The 16,468-nt window shown below is 45.8% G+C and overlaps 1 protein-coding gene across 17 annotated transcripts in view; it reads left to right on the top strand.

Annotated features, from left to right (window-relative positions):
• Window positions 1-16,468, top strand: part of Itpr1 (inositol 1,4,5-trisphosphate receptor type 1) — a 307,630-nt gene that overhangs the window by 136,008 nt on the left and 155,154 nt on the right. For all 17 annotated transcript variants that reach the window (XM_076841084.1, XM_076841099.1, XM_076841098.1 and 14 more), the window contains 8 exons: window positions 2,868-3,022; window positions 8,090-8,189; window positions 8,749-8,909; window positions 9,539-9,680; window positions 10,955-11,113; window positions 13,444-13,616; window positions 14,711-14,830; window positions 15,946-16,140. In XM_076841084.1, coding sequence (XP_076697199.1) covers window positions 2,868-3,022; window positions 8,090-8,189; window positions 8,749-8,909; window positions 9,539-9,680; window positions 10,955-11,113; window positions 13,444-13,616; window positions 14,711-14,830; window positions 15,946-16,140 — 1,205 coding nt within the window. The remainder of the gene's footprint in view (window positions 1-2,867; window positions 3,023-8,089; window positions 8,190-8,748; window positions 8,910-9,538; window positions 9,681-10,954; window positions 11,114-13,443; window positions 13,617-14,710; window positions 14,831-15,945; window positions 16,141-16,468) is intronic.

Raw genomic sequence — 16,468 nt, 5'->3', positions numbered from 1 at the left:
GTTCCTTTTCCTGCTGCATGGTGGAGCCCCCGGGGTGCCCCTTCTTTTTGTCCTCGTCACCCTCACGTTGGAGGCATTTGGAAAGCTCACCTTGCATGGTTGCTGTGGCTTGGGAAGCGCTGGCCTCATCCAGCTTTCTTGCGCCATGTGAGGAAACCATCCTAAAAGCCCTCAGCAGGTTTTGGGACACGTGGGCACTATGGGGCAGCTTGGCCTGACAGGGCTTTCTTTTTCGTATGTCATTTTCACTTCTATCTAGCACTTTCTTAATGTCAAAAGCAGGGACTGTCTCTCTCAACTTGTATGTGGTGCCATCAGGTAATACAGAGTGTCACCTCTGAGATTAGGCAAGCCTTGGCTTCCTGCAGTGGGCGCTGCTATCCTGGTGACCCCTGGGTGCTGGGGGAGAAGGGCTGCCCTCCTGGGCTCTTGGTGTTCAAGGGGGGACAGGCATTTCTGGTGCAGGAAGAAGTGCCTAGCAATGACAAGCAGGGAGCAGGGGAGTAAGACAGACCTGAGTTTAAATACCAGTCCCACCACTTAGAAGCTGTGCCAGCTTAAACCAGATACGTTCCCTCTCTGAGCCTCAATTCTTTGCTCTCTCTCTACAAGGACATTTTAAAAAGCTGTCTAAGATTATTAGCATTTTTAGTACCTTCACATCCACCAGGTTGTGTGCAGAGGCATGAAGAGGGTTAGGGCAGGTCTTAAGATGTTCATCTGGCAGAGGAGGAAGCTGCTGTTTTGAGTTATCCCGACTCTTCATGCATTTCTGGGTTCAGCAGTCTTTCTATGTCTCGTGCTTCTCTGTGCCAGGGAGGTGGGACGAGCTGCAGGGTGGGGTGCAGGTCAGAACTGCATTGCAGCTAGTCTGAGACAGCTCAGGCTGCGGTCCCATGGGCAGGAGTGTAAGAGGGCCTTACCTGCTCCGCTCAGACCAGTGCCACACCTTCTTCTGCATCTGTGGGCAGGGCTTTAGTTTGGGGAGGATCCTGCACCCTGAACCCTCTTCTTGGCTTGGAAACTTAGAGGGAAAAGCTAGGGTTGTATAGTCGGACGAGGAAGCATTTCACTCTCCTCTGCTCCTTCTCGTCCCCGAGGCTGGCCTCCCCTGCCTCTGGTTTTTCACTTCAAACAATACTCAGCTTTCTTAGGCTCATTCTGAATTCAGTGGCACCCCCAGGCCACTTGCTTGCTCCCAGGGCGAGGAAAAGGGCACCGAGGCTTCTTCTCTCTTTTTGCACAAGCATTCTCTCCCCACTAGGTGGCAGGTGCTGACTGCACCTGCAGCCTGAGCTCGTGGAATTTCCACACACGCCAATGGAATTCCACACACATTTTCCTGGAGGGCTGTTGCAGGTCTCTGAGATGCCACCAGCCGCTTGGAGCCGAACCCTGTGTCTCAAACCATAAAATCGGGTCTAACTTAATTTTGAAGGTGGTGTGTGGAGTGATTGACAGGTGATGGCAGTGAGGAGAGAACAGAGGCCCCAGGTCCTTTATCCTGAGCTAAGGGTGCAGAGGTGACCCAGCCGCATTCCAGCTGTTAATTCAGCATAGAAAGAATTAAAGAGCTTGAATTCCTTTAGGAAAAGGTGTGGTTTACTAGAGGGCAAAGCAGGACCAGGAAAGGAACAGAGGTTGGGGGTATTAAAAGAGCTTTTGTTTGTTTGTTTTTGAGAAGGGGTCTGGCTATGTGGCCCAGCCTGGCCCCCAGAGCCTCTGGGCACATGGGATCTTCCTGTCTTGGCTTGCTAAGCAACTGGAGCCTCAGGTGCATGCCACCAGGCCTGTCTTCCCTGCTGTAAGAACTTTTTGGTTCTAACGGACAGAAATCAGGGCTGCCAATGAAAGGAATAAGCAGGCTGCTGCCTAGATCCTGGGTCTCAGGCCGGTGGAGTTCGACTTTCTCACACCGCCACCCCCCCTTGCCTTTAATTGGACTGGGTTTTCTCGATTCTCTTGTCTTCTTGGGTCCCCTTCCTCTGAGTGGGAAGGAGATGTCACTTCAGCCCGAGAGAAGCAAACTGCTGCTGGGGGGAATGAGGTTTTCCCAGTAGATGCGGGTGGATGTTGTCATCTTGCGGGGATGTCAGGCATTAAAATGGTCCCATGCATAGTCACCATGCTGAGGGGGAGCTTGCAAAGCTCACATAGAGCAAGTACCCACACTGAGCTCGCTCTTCCATGTCCTTGGGCCCATGGGCTCCTTTTTCCCAGGGAATCTTTCGTCATTGCTCCTCAGCCTTCCCATTAGGTATTTTCTTCCACCTCAGCCACAGTCAGTGTACTGAGAAAGCCCTTTCTCCCTGCACGGCCATCAGCAGTCCCAGCAGTCCCCCAGTTAATTGCACATAGTATTTTTCGGGGCTAGTGACTTCATATATACATAATTTTTTGCTGTGATTAAGCCACACTGGGACTGCTGCTTATGAACACTTGGATTCAGATTTCATTGTATTTTCTCTCCTGGGAAAGCAGCTCTTCTGTGTAGTTGGGAGACACCTGTCATTGTAGATCAGCAACTGAGAATAACTAAATCCACCAGATAGTTTCCTCAAAGTACATTCCCTGTCCCCAGCTGCTGCAGGTGGGCAGCTCTCTCAAGGTCTTTACCTCCCACTTTCCATGGAGATTATTGTCACCCCCTTCACGTGAACATCTTTATTGCAATGCGACGAGGTAGAGAGCTAGTGTTCTCTGCTCAGGTGGCCGATGATCACCTTTCAGGACTGCTCTGAACCTGGTCCTCCTGCCGGCTGCCACCGTTCCATTCACTGTGTCCCTCCTGCTCCCGTGGACCCAGGAATGGTTATGGTGAGGGCTTTGGCATTCGCAGGTCTTCATTGGATAACTTTGACCCACAGGTGGACCCCGATCAGGACGCCTCCCGAAGCAGGTTGCGAAACGCCCAGGAAAAGATGGTCTACTCCCTGGTCTCTGTGCCCGAAGGCAATGACATCTCCTCCATTTTTGAGCTCGACCCCACCACGCTCCGTGGAGGTGACAGCCTTGTCCCAAGGTATGATTTAAGTGTTGGTTAATCGAACAAGAGGATTGGGCGGGGGGGGAAGGGGTCAAGGCAACCTGGTCATGCTTCTTGGAATCCAATCCTTAATGGCCTTTTCTTTAAGCCTTTATAAAGGATTCGAACTGGCTGCCCAATAGGGCCCCTGATTTTCAAATGGTCAGCAGTAGTAAGTTCTCTACAGTTGGATAAGTTTACCATCTGTAGGTAACAAGCCAGACCTTAACCCTTAGTGGCACATTATTGCCCAAGTTCCTCTCTCCCTCCTTCCCCAAACCTGGGTCACCTCTTGATCAACTGAATAAAAACTTGAAATTTTAGAAGACTAACTATTGAAATTCACTCTGTGTGTTGTTAAGTTTTACCCAAAGTAATGAGAAGTTAGATCAGCATTCTTTAACTCTTCGATTTAACTCTTGTCTTTGTTGCCTAAGAATGCATTTTTTATTATGTTTCTTACTAGGGCATTTTAACTAGGTATAATAGCAGGTCTCATTGTGACCCGTTCATACTTGTGTGTAACATAATTTGTTCCATTTCATGCCCGAATACTCCACTTTTCTTCCCCCCACCCTGCCCCCTTCCTCTATTCTCCTGGTCTCCCTCCTAGTTATTTACTTTTAATTGGTGCATTATAATTACACATAAAATGGGATTCATTATGATATAATCATGCATGCACACGGCACAGTTTGGTGAGAATGCATTTTTAAATAACTGGACTATAGATGGGACAAAAGCCTATTCTTAAGGTGAACAGCAATATTATTACTCATAGCTAACATTTATTGAACACTAACTGTATGCCCAGCACAATGCTGAGTATGTACTTATATAATTTTGTCACTGCAAGAAATTCTGCCAGATGTAGTATCCACACTTTATCTCTATGGGCTCAGAGTCGAAGCAACTTGTTGCACATCAGAGTGTCTCAGGAGAACCCAGATCTCATATGTCTATGGCAGGGTCGTGGGGGCAGCCCCTCTAAGTCTTCAGCACAAGATTGGTGGGTGGGAATGTCCCTGGTGCTGGTGGGCTCAACGTCGGGCTCTCTCACTGAGTAGTTCTTGGTGTTTCCTTCCTCATGGATGCATTGTAGCTTTCCTGCTCCATGAAGCTAGCTCATTGTGGGTTTGATTTGCATTTCTCTGATGGTTGATGATCTTTCCATGTGTTTGGCTACTGGTCTGTCTTCTTTGAAGTAATATCTGTTTGAAGTTTTTGCTTTTTTGTGTGGGGGGAGCAGGTATTAGGGATTCAACTCAGGGGCACTTAACCACTGAGCCCCATCTCCAGCACTGTTTTGTATTTTATTAAGAGACAGGGTCTCACCAAGTGGCTTAGCACCTCACTGTTGCTGAGGCTGGCTTTGAACCTGCAATCCTCCTGCCTTAGCCTCCCGAGGTGCTGGGATTACAGGTGTGCACCACCGTGCCTGGCCCTTTGCTATTCTTTGATATTTAACAACTTCAAGTTTTATGTCTTTATCATTGAGTGATAAGCATTCTTTATTCAGCTGCAAACACCTCATCAGATAAATGACTTGCAGATATTTTCTCCCATTTTGTCTTTTTATTTCCCTGATGCACGAGAGTTATAAATTTTGTGGAAGTCCAATGTATCTGTTTTACTGAGCTCATGGTTTTGTTTTTGATCCAAGCTCTCAAAAATCCATGGTAGCGTTTTCTTATAACAGTTTTGCAGTTTTCATTCTTTGCACGTAGGTCTTTGATTCATTTTTAGGTCCTTTAAAGTGTCTTGGATGTAGGGTTTATTGCTTTTCAAAAGCTTCCTTTCTCATTGATAGCCTCCTTGTCACACCTAGGTGGGTATCGGTCTGGAGAACCCACCTGCATTTCAGTTTAAGTGACTTTCTACAGGTATCTTCAGTTCTGAAAGTTCTTTAAGGAGTTTTTCTTAGCATCTCAGAAGACAGGACAAAGATGTTCTTATTTTATGCTAAATGTGGAAGTTTGTGAGGGCAGAGAAGAGCAGAAGGGTATGTGTTCCATGGGAACCTTCTTCAGGGGTTCCCTTGGCACAGGCAATGGGGAACTGGGGGCATTCGCCCCTGGGGCGGGGAATCTCCTTGACGGGGAGAGCAGGAATGTCTGGATCAGCTGACGGGGCAGCCTTGGCTGGTTGGAGTCCCCAGACCCTGCGTTTCCTCCATTCTTTTCTGCCTGTTGGCTGACTTTCTTTGTAGACAGATGTCCTTAGACTGATTCTGGACTCAGAAGCCAAGGAAGGTTTGTGTTCAGCCCCGTGGGGGAAGCGTCTGGCACGGTCTACTCGTCTGTTCACCTGTGGTCTTGGACTGGGTCTTGGCTTTTACATTTTTTCCTTCATTCTTGCCCTTGGCCTCCTACTTGAGAGCCAGAGGAGAACAAGGCCTTTTATTCATCGATTCCAAGAAAGACCTTTAGGAGGAGCACATTTATTTCTCTCCATCTTAAAGTCATGCTAAATTTTGCTTGAGGATCAGAAAGTATCAGGTTAAACGCATGAACATATGAGAGCTGTTAGTGGGAAGAGCATTTTGGTGGTAGTCACCGATTGAAAGAATCCTTCTGAGCCAAAGTGAGAGGGTTAATGGCCAACCCTGGATATACTAAGCAAGATGATAAAATTGCAGCATGCATAAATCAGATGCATTCATGAGAGCATCTGCTTGAGCTTTTTTGTCCTGGCTCTCTTTCATATTTTTTTAAATATTCATTTGTTGTACTTGGACACAATACCTTTATCTTAATGTGGTGCTGAGGATCGAACCCAGGGCCTCGCATTGGCTAGGCGAGTGCTCTACTGCTGAGCCACAACCCCAGCCCTCTTTCCTGGTTTTTGAGTTAAAGATTGGGAATGAGATTTTAGATTTTAGAAGAATGAATAGCATGCCCTTTGGGTCTTCAATGAAATCTGATCTAGAACTGTGTAGAATGTTACCAGCTAAAAGCTAAGCGCTGTTCTTTGGTTTTGCCTTGAAAATAAAGAAAATGAATCCAAGTCACTCAGAACAACAACAAAACATAAATAAATGCAGATCTCTTTGTTAAACATCTTGTTCCTGTCGTCGAATTTATATTCATGCTCATCAGAGTAAATGCCACCCCGGTTGCTCCTTCTGGCCTGGCTTGCAGGGTTCGGGGCAGCTCTGACGGCAGGCAGAGGGCGTGCACAGGTGTATGTCTGGTTTATCTGCTCCCCGGTTCCCTGTCATTGTTCTAAACTCCTCTGGGTATAAATGATTTCCATTCTCCCTCTCTGCCCCATCCCACCTCCAGCTGGTACAGAGAACTTGTGTGGTTCTCTGGGTCCTCTTCGTGACTCTGACTGTCCAGTCCTCTAACTTCTAATCACTTGGTGTATGTTCACTTTGTCTCCCTAAGGGGATGATGAGAGGCTCTTGAAGTCAAGAATTATGTCGTATATTTTCTGCTACATCTTCAGAGGAAAAGCATGGTAAACCCGAGTCACACTCGCTGTAGGAACAACAACAACAACAGTTTTGTAAATCCTGTGGAGAAGCAAGTAAAAATTACATACAACTCAACCATTCAGAATTTATGACTTGAAATTTTGGTTTAGGTAGTTTTAGGCAGGTTCCTGGGCACACAGAGATGATTGTGATTTATCATAAAATAAGCTAATTTTAACTTTGAGGGATACTAGGAGTTGAACCCAGGGGTGCTCTGCCACTGAGCAACACCCCTAGCCCTTTCTATTTTTTATATTGAGATACACAATCTTGCTAAGTTACTAAGACTGGACTCTGACTTGCAATCCTCCTGCCTCAGCCTCCAAATCATTGGGATTACAGGCGTGCACCACTGTACCAACACTTAACTTTTTTTAAACTTAAAAATAACATGTTTTGCACATGTTTCCAAGTAAATTATCATCATTTCAATTGTGCGATATTCTTTTGCTGTACTATAATTAAATCCTCCTTTACTGAGGCATGAAATTGTTTATAGATTTTTGCTATGATATATAATGCTTTGTTGAACATCTTTGTGCCACATTTTGCATCTTAGCTATTATCTCTTAAGGGAGACATGTAAAATTGCCATTGTTAGATGAAAGGACAGATACATGTTACACAAAGGGTCAGATTCTTCCCCAGTTTTACCTGGTTATATTTTCACCAACTCACCAACAGTGCACAGGAATGGGGTGTGGCTCAGTGGTAGAGCTCATGCTTAGAGGTATGAGGTTCCACCCCCAGCACCAAACAAAAAACATATACAAGAGAACTTATTCTCCTAAGCAGTTTTTGATACTAACTTTTATCTGTCTTTAAGATCTTTGAAATGTGATGGAATAAAATGGTACGTGTGTCTTAATTTGAGAATTATATACTGCGAAGGTTTAATGTAGAACTGTCATGTTTATCGGCCATTTCTATTTTACTTTTGAATTACAAGTTTGTGTCCTTGTTCCATTTACATCAGGTTTTTCTTATTGATTTGTAGGAATTCTTTATATGTGTGGATTAGTTAATTGCCTTTCTGTGTTATGTGTTATTTTTCTTTATTCAAAATACACACGCGTGCATGCGCACACACACAGCCCTCTACAGAAGATATAAAATTTATCCTTCTTTTAAAAAGACTTTATACTTTATTACACACTTCAGAAAGCTTTCCTTCATCAAGATTAGCAAATAGTATTCATAATTCCAGGAATTTTGTGATTTCATTTCTTTATTGGTGTATATGGAAATCTCGGTTATTGTCTTGTGACAAGCACTAATAGATACTAAGTAAGAACTTCTTGTTGCTCTGTCTCATGTTCCATTTGTACTGAGATGTTTATTCACAGGGTACAGTCTTACATTTAGAAATATAGACTGTTACGATAACCCTAGAGCCCTTATGAATTATTTTCTCTTGTAAGTACATCAGACCGTGCGTGACTTGGACCAGAGCCTGGGGCTCCTGAGTCCCAACTGTGTGGTATGCAGGGAGAAAACCTGGGTGTCCCTTTCTCTCTTCAGAGAATGTATTCTAGACCCAGGACTGTGGAGTTGTCCCTAAACCCTTCTCTTTTATTACCCTTTAGGAACTCCTATGTCCGGCTCAGACACCTGTGCACAAATACCTGGGTCCACAGCACAAACATTCCCATTGACAAGGAGGAGGAAAAGCCCGTGATGCTGAAGGTCAGTCCTGTGCTCAGCTGCCTCCCCTCAGCCCCATGCTCCCTCCTGAAAGGGCTCCTTTGAGCACAGATGGAAATACGGAGCTCTTTTTTTTTTTTTTAAAGCTTTGACAAAAGCATGATTATAGCCAAACTTGAATACAATGAAAGAATTTTCTCTAAAGTACCTGGATGAAGCAAAGTCAGGGCTTTTGAAGTAACCAGAATCTTTTATTTATTTATTTATTTGTTGATGGCTTTGTATTTTCTGTCTTTTTTTTCTGTGATAATAAACTTTTTTTTTTTTTTAATACAAGAATCTCATAGGCTTCCTTTGACAAGTGAAGCTGTAAACTGATAATAGTGCCCCTTTCCTACCTGAGTGGTCCCTACGGTACGAGCTTTTAGACAGCTATTAGCCATTTGAAGTACATCCTTCAAGATGTGCTCCTGAATCTCATTTTAATTGCCAGACAGCTCCAAGTTGCTTAGATTGCCCGATACCTGCTCGATGGGTTATCCACTTAATGCCTTACCTTCTCCACCCAAGATTGTCCTACAAAGACCATCTTGACTTTCAGATTGGCACCTCTCCCGTGAAGGAGGACAAGGAGGCATTTGCCATAGTCCCAGTTTCTCCTGCTGAAGTTCGGGACCTGGACTTTGCCAACGACGCCAGCAAGGTGCTGGGCTCCATTGCTGGGAAGCTGGAGAAGGGCACCATCACCCAGAATGAGCGGAGGTGAGGGCCCCTGCGTATCCTCACCCGCTGTGGATCCCAGAAGTTCCCTGGGGAGTGAGAGGATGGTGGCTTCAAACAGCCATGTCTGTGGTGGCGGCTCTGAGTGTCCCTGAGTGGCTTCCATCTGTGATTCCCAGGAATCGGTCATTTTGCATTTGGTTTCTTGAGAGCTTCCACAGTTGTGCAGAGCACCCTCCTCCCACTCTTTCTTCCCCCCACCTCCTTCCATCCTGGGATTACTTTACTAAATGTCAGGGGTTGCACTTACTCTCATGGCTGAAGTTTCGTGAAGGTGGTCATCCTCTTATGGAAAACACTCCCTGGTTTAGGTGTCATTCATTCGAGTAAGTGGACCTGGCTGTGAATTTTTTAAAATATTTTTTTTAGTTGTGGTGGACACAATACCTTTATTTATGTTTCTATGTGGTGCTGAGGACCGAATCTAGTGCTTCACAAGTGTCAGGCAAATGCTCTACCAGTGATCCACGGCCCCAGCCCTTGGTTGTGGGTTTTAAGAAAACTGCTGCTGCTGCTGGATGTCTCCTGTCCAGGTGGTTGAGGAGGCCCAGGAGAGGCTTCCAGCCTGTTAGAGGGTGAACGCTGTCTCTCCTGGCCTCTTTGCTCCTAAGGTCTGTAACCAAGCTGCTGGAGGACTTGGTCTACTTTGTCACTGGTGGAACCAACTCTGGCCAAGATGTGCTTGAAGTGGTCTTCTCCAAGCCCAACAGAGAACGGCAGAAGCTGATGAGAGAACAGAATATTCTGAAGCAGGTGGGTGAGCTGTGGTGTAGCGGCCTTCCATAGAGTGAGCAGTGGTTGCAGGAAATACGGAGATGGTATCAACTTAAATGTACTGGTGTAAAGACGAATTTGAGTCAGGAAAGTCCTGAATCCAGGATAGAATAAATATATGGAAATACATACCAGTTCTCTAAAGTGGTTGGAGATTTGCTTACAGTCTTGTCTCGGGTGTTGCTGGCTTACAGAGCCAAAAGAGAAATGCACTAGTTACAAGCCCCAAAGTTCTTCCTGGGAATCAGGCATTTGGAAGTCCTTTTCCTTTGGGTCTGTGATAGACAAAATTCATGTTTAAACAAGGATTTTCAATCCAAGAATAAATAATATCCAGCTGTTCCAAGTGTTGAGTAGACAAATTAGACATCTGGCTTACTGCCAACACTCAGTTCCACCACAGCAGTTTCTTGAGAGGCCAAGGCAGTGGGATTCAGTGGCAGGAGATTTCAGCAATCTCTACGTAGGCCACTGGGCTTACAGATGAACAGTTATCTGCTCTCTTCCCTCTAGCACCCTTGGGATGCAGGGATTATTCTTTGCCTTTTACCGATAAGAAGACAGAATCTTATTTGACCATGATCTGTACTGCTAAGAAGTATCCACCTAGATCAAATTAAGAATAAAGAAAGATGATGTTTACCTTGGTCATGTTGAGTACAATTATGGAGGCACCCAAATGAAGCATCTTTGAAAAAGTGCTCTGAGGTTTTACAAGATGGTATCTGTTTATAGCCTGAACTGTGAGGGGGGTTTATTAATTATATCTCATCTGGAATTCTGATTGGTGCAGCAAAGGTCAACCTGTCTTGTAAGAAAGGGACCAGACAGAGTCTCAGGAAGCAAGGGCAATGGTGTCACAGATGGTTACAAAGGCTAGTGAATTTCCCAGAAGGTACAGGTCAGCTGGTTCCCAAGATCAGCATGTACCTGGGTGGAGACCTGCAGACACCTGGGTTTAGAAGCCGACCTGGGGGTGTGTCTGAAATCTATATGGGCAGCCTCTGCCCTTCACTACCTTGCTCTCAGCAGTGTCCCGTCATGCCTGTGAGGACCGGGAAGGAATGCTGACTGAGCCCCTTATGTCAGTTGATGGACTGAATGCAGGTCTCAGGCTGTTGACTCGCTGGGGTGGGAAAGCTCTCTGATGGGATGGATGCAGGTGTCCCGAGGTTGTGTCTCTTCCAGACGGAGGGCTTGCTCCTGCCAAGCATCTAGTGATGGCAGTCTGTACTCTTGATTTTTACTCGCAGATCTTTAAGCTGCTGCAGGCCCCATTCACAGACTGTGGGGATGGCCCCATGCTTCGCCTGGAGGAACTGGGGGACCAGCGGCATGCTCCTTTCAGACACATCTGCCGGCTCTGCTACCGGGTCCTGCGACATTCGCAGCAAGACTACAGAAAGAACCAGGTGGGGGTCAAGGGTGATGGGAAGCCACTGTCTCCTCCCTGGAGTTCATGTGCTTTGCTCAGCAGCACAGGTGGTTCACAAGCCTGGGGAGAAGATGTGATATAGAATCCTTAAGAAACACACTGGGGAAACATCATATGGTACCCCCCAAGATAGGTCCAACTGTAAAAATCAAATTAAATAAGAATTAAAAAAAAATAAGAAAAATAAAGAAATACCAGAAATTCCCATTTTAGTGAGATTTCTGATTTTGAAACTGGTAGGACATTATGATTTTTTTTTTTTTTTATTATTATGGCGTATTCCCTTCCCTGAAGGTTGAGTGGTAAAGTGATTGTTTACGTTATAGGTAAATGGAGTCTTGCCTTCCTATTGCCTTCGAGATCCTGTAACTCTGTTAATAACTTTTCTTTACTTTGGTGCCAGCTCATATTTTGTGATATCCTAAGCTATTAACTATAACTATAACCGTGTGTGTGTGTGTGTGTGTGTCTATGCACACATAATACAATATATTCTCCCCATGAAATAAATGGGGTGACTTCTTGGAGTGGCATTCCAAACAATACTGAGATCCAAGGAAACTGAGAACTCTGTGGCTACGTCATGGGTTCTAAACCAGGGGTCAATGTGTGCCCAAGAAGCAGTTGGCAATGCCTGCAGACACTTTTGACAGTTATAGCTGGGGAGTGTCACAGTCACCCAGTTAGTAGAGGTCAGGATGATATAAGACATTCAGGACAGCCCTCTGCAGTAACAAGTTATCTCGCCCCAAATGTTGATAGTGCTGAGATTAAAGCCTGGTGCAGTGACAGATGCCTGTAATCCCAGTGATTTGGGAGCTGAGGCAAGAGGATCGTGAATTCGAGGTCAGCCTCTAACACTTTGCAAGACCTTGTCTCAAAACTAAACACAAGGTGTAGCTCAGTGGTAAAGATCCTTGGGGTTCAATCCCCAGTACCAAAACCAGAATAATAGCAGTAGTAATAATAATAACACTGAAATTAGGAAAGCCTGCTCTGCATACAATACTATAGATGGAGATCTTACTCTGTTCCTCTCTGCATTCTTGGGAGGAGGATTCTGCAGGCCTAATGGTGTCTGCCAGGCCATGTTGCTTGTTTGTGAGGAAAGTAAACCAGTCCCTCTTGCTGCTGCTGGAGTGGATGTCTTTTCTTAGTGGTTTATGGATCCTGTGCAAGTTGGCAGAGCTTTTTCTCTGAAGGCCAGTGAATTCGCAAACATGTACTCTTTTTGAGTATAAGTGGCCCACAGCCACCATGCTAATCCTGAATTGCCCCCAAAATGTAAGAACTAATAAAAAATAAAGCCAGTTTGAAGAGTCACTTGAACTTTGAGCATGCAATCTTTTTTTATTGTAATTTTTTAATTGGAAAACAAATATACAATTTGGAATGGATTCGAGGCAAATTGTACCATAGCAAACAGTCTTTTTTGGGCATGGAGCTGTTTTTGAATAAAAGTGAACAACTATTTGTAAGAGGCTTCCTTGAGTTCACAGATATTTTTATGGAATGTGATGTGTGAGCCCAAAGAAAGAAGGCCAAAGATGGGCTTGTTTATTTATTAATAGGAAGTAGCCTATTAATATGATCGATTGGCTTAGATATTCCCAACTTTCTTCTATTCATTGACTTTAAAATTGAATTTCTTACCAGACGTGCTTGTACACACCTGTAATCCCAGTGACTCAGGAGGCTAAAGCAGGAGGATTGCAAGTTCAAAGCCAGCCTCAGCAATTTAGCAAGGCCCTAAGAAACTCAGTGAGACCCTGTCTCTAAATGAAAAATATAAAAGAGCTGGGGATGTGGCTCAGTGGTTAAGTACCCCTGGGTTCAATCCCTGGTACTATAATAATAATTATTATCTCCGCTCTCCCGCCCCATGTAAGCAAAATGTGGTAACATGATTCCAAATGTCCAGATAGGCTTTGTCGGTATTAATTCAACAGCACACAGAGGAACAAGGCACAGTTAAGTCCTGTTGAATTAGTACTGAACACAGAGCTGAATAATAACTTTTGACCTTATGGAAAAATAAGTCATCTGATTAAAATTTATACCATATACTTCAAAAATCCACATGTAAGTACAAGGAGTTTTGATTAATGACATCTGCGGGGCAGATTTAGTAAAATAAGAGGTGCCAGGGAGTTGGCAGCTGTTGCCCCAGGACAGAAAGCTGGGGAAGGTGACCTTGAGATCTGCCTGCTAAGGGGTACATCTCTTCTGGGGGTGCTGCTGCTGTCCTGTTACACGGGAGCCACACTGTCAATCATTCAGCTGACCTTTCTTTTCTGCCCCTTGCAGGAGTATATAGCCAAGCAGTTTGGCTTTATGCAAAAGCAGATCGGCTACGATGTATTGGCCGAGGACACCATTACTGCCCTGCTCCACAATAACCGGAAACTCCTGGAGAAGCACATCACAGCGGCCGAGATCGACACGTTCGTCAGTCTGGTGCGAAAGAACAGGGAGCCCAGGTGAGGTGCTAGCAGGGTGCATGGAGAGGTGTCTGAGCATCTCAGGTATGGGTTGGTGCTTTTACCGGGCTCGATGTCCTTGGGGCTGCCAGTGGCAGGTTTTAGTTAGGCAGGTCTCAGGTGGCTGTGGATGATTGGCAGGGATGCAGTAGTGGATGAGGTGCCAGGTGGGATCCTAGCTCCCAATATCTTTCCCTGTTGGGGGACCGTGGCTTTCCTCCCCCAGTTTTAATTCCCTCATCTACTCAACAGGTAGTTATGAAAATCAGACACGAGTAACTATTGGTGAAGAGGTTAGTCTGTAATGGATGCAGAGTAAACTGTAATTACGGTTGGCCACTCATTCCCTTTTTGGCACCCCGTGAATACCAGGCAGATCCCACCCCCAGGATATCATCAGTAAGTCTTTTGCAGACGTAGCCGTTGCTGGGGTGTTTCATTATACACTAGTGATTCCTGCCCATTCCATGTCATTTATATAGAGCTGTCCCCCTTCCCTTCTTCCCCTCTCCATGTCATAAGATCCACGCTGTTTCAGCTAAAGGCAACAGCAGGTCCCAGCATGGCCGTTACGAGTGCCCCCACTGGAGAGCTGCTTAGGGTTGCTAGAGGACATGACTGTACCCATAAAAACAACCCGCATCTCACAGGGCCTGCTGGGGGCCAGGAGGGGAGCCAAGGAGGTACTTCCCGTACCCACAGGATGGAGCTCTGGAATTAAACCTCCTTCTCTGTAGATGAGAAAACTGAAGTATAATGAGGTTAAGTGATTTCTCCAAATGACAGTCCCTATCAGCACAGTGAGTCAGCACCCTGGCCAGGCTTCCCTGGGCAGTCGAGCCTCAGGCTCTCCAACACCTCTTCCTGACGTGGACTCTTTCTCCTGCTCTCCTCCTCCTCATTTTGGCCTGATCAGCTCTTCCTTGGCCACAATCACTGCCATCTCTCTTCTATGTTCCTTCATCCGGGGTTCTGGTGGTGCCATGGTCACAGGCACCCTGGCCTCCATGTGGGAACTGCCCACCTGAGGAGGAATCCGACTCCGCCCGCCAACCTCTGCTCTCTCTCCAGTTCTGTTTTCCATCTCTGGTTAGGTTCCTGGATTACCTCTCTGACCTCTGCGTGTCTATGAACAAATCCATCCCGGTGACCCAGGAGCTGATCTGCAAAGCTGTGCTGAATCCCACCAACGCCGACATCCTGATTGAGACCAAGTGAGTCGGAGCTGGGGGCTTAGGGTCAAGCAGAGGAAGGGGTGTGGGTAGAGACGGGAAGGCTCCGTGGAGGTTTGTTCCCCTTCATTTCTTGAGTCGGTCCGAGTCAGGCTGGCCGCCTTTCACTCTTCACTTTTCAGCTCTTCTCTGGGTGGTGGTGGGGGTTTGTCGGGTGGCCTCTCTGCAGATTTCAAAGCGTCCTGGCTTAAACATCACGTAAGCTCATTGGTGAGCACTAGACAGATGCTAGTTTAATTTTAAGAGGTGAAAATTTTTGAAGTGGGATGAGCAATTAAAAATTTTAAAGGATATCATTAATATTCAGTGTAAACATGAAATCAGTATTGAGAAGAGTTTTAAATGATCACTATTCACAAGTGTTCACTGGTCCATAGATGTTCTGAGTATGGCAGTAGTTTGTCTTTAGGAAGAAAGCAGGCTTTTTTTTTGGTCTTTTCCCTACATTTTAAGAAGCAGTTTTTCTGGTAAGTATAATGCAACTGTGTGGATAGTCTTTTATTTATTTATGGTACCAGGGATTGAACTCGGGCATCCTCTGAGCTATACCCTCAACCCTCCTTTTTTTTTTTTTTTTTTAAATTTGAGACAGGGTCTTGCTAAGTGACTTAGGGCCTTACTAAGTTTCTCTGGCTAGCTCTAACTTGCAGTCCTCCTGCCTCAGCCTCCTGAGTCATTGGGATTACAGGCATGCAGCACCATGCCCAGCATGGGTAGTCTTAAAAACTGTGTATTTTTTGTTTCTTATGCATAACTTATCATGGGGCTTGGATTAATGCAGTTTTTTAGCTTCTCTGGGGCTGGGTAATTCTTTGCGGTGGGGGATTTCTAGTGTGTTGTGGGATGTTTAGCAGCGCTCCTGGCTTCTACCCATTAGATGTCAGTACAACCTTTCTCTTTCAGTGTGACAACCCAGATGGTCTCCAGACATTTACAGGGGTCCACTGGAGAAGCAGAACCACCTAGTTGAGAAAGAGGTGGAGGTTCTGCTTCGTGTGGCTCTGCTGGAGGGAGGATAAAATACGAATCATGTGTGTAATGGAGCTGGATTTAAAAGGATTTCAGAAATAACACCTTCCCCTTCTCCCCATCTCTAGGCTGGTTCTCTCTCGTTTTGAATTCGAAGGCGTCTCCACTGGAGAAAATGCTCTGGAGGCCGGGGAGGACGAGGAGGAGGTGTGGCTATTCTGGAGAGACAGCAACAAAGAGATTCGCAGTAAGAGCGTCAGGGAGTTGGCCCAGGATGCCAAGGAAGGGCAGAAGGAGGATCGTGATGTCCTCAGCTACTACAGGTGCGAGGGAGACGTGGGGGGCTCGGCTGGTGGTTAGGAATATGCTACTTGCTTGTTGGTTGCTCTGGGGAGTCACCAGGCTGCTCGCTCTGGGAGATTGCCCAGCAGAAAGACAGAGGTGGTGTGTTCAATTTAAGAGCATAAGCTGGGCCTGGTGGTACACCCTGATATCCCAGCAGCTTGGGAGGCTGAGGCAGGAGGATCACAAGTTCAAAACTAGCCTCAGCAACTTAGCAAGGCTCTAAGCAACTTAGCAAGACCCTGTCTCTATATAAAACACAAACAGAGCTGGGGATGTGGCTCAGTGGTTAAGTGTCCCTAGGTTCAG

Source organism: Callospermophilus lateralis, chromosome 20 (genome assembly GCF_048772815.1).
Source record: "Callospermophilus lateralis isolate mCalLat2 chromosome 20, mCalLat2.hap1, whole genome shotgun sequence".
Lineage (NCBI taxonomy): Eukaryota > Metazoa > Chordata > Mammalia > Rodentia > Sciuridae > Callospermophilus > Callospermophilus lateralis.
Note: the sequence above shows the minus strand (reverse complement) of the source record. Positions and strands in the feature narration are given on the sequence as shown.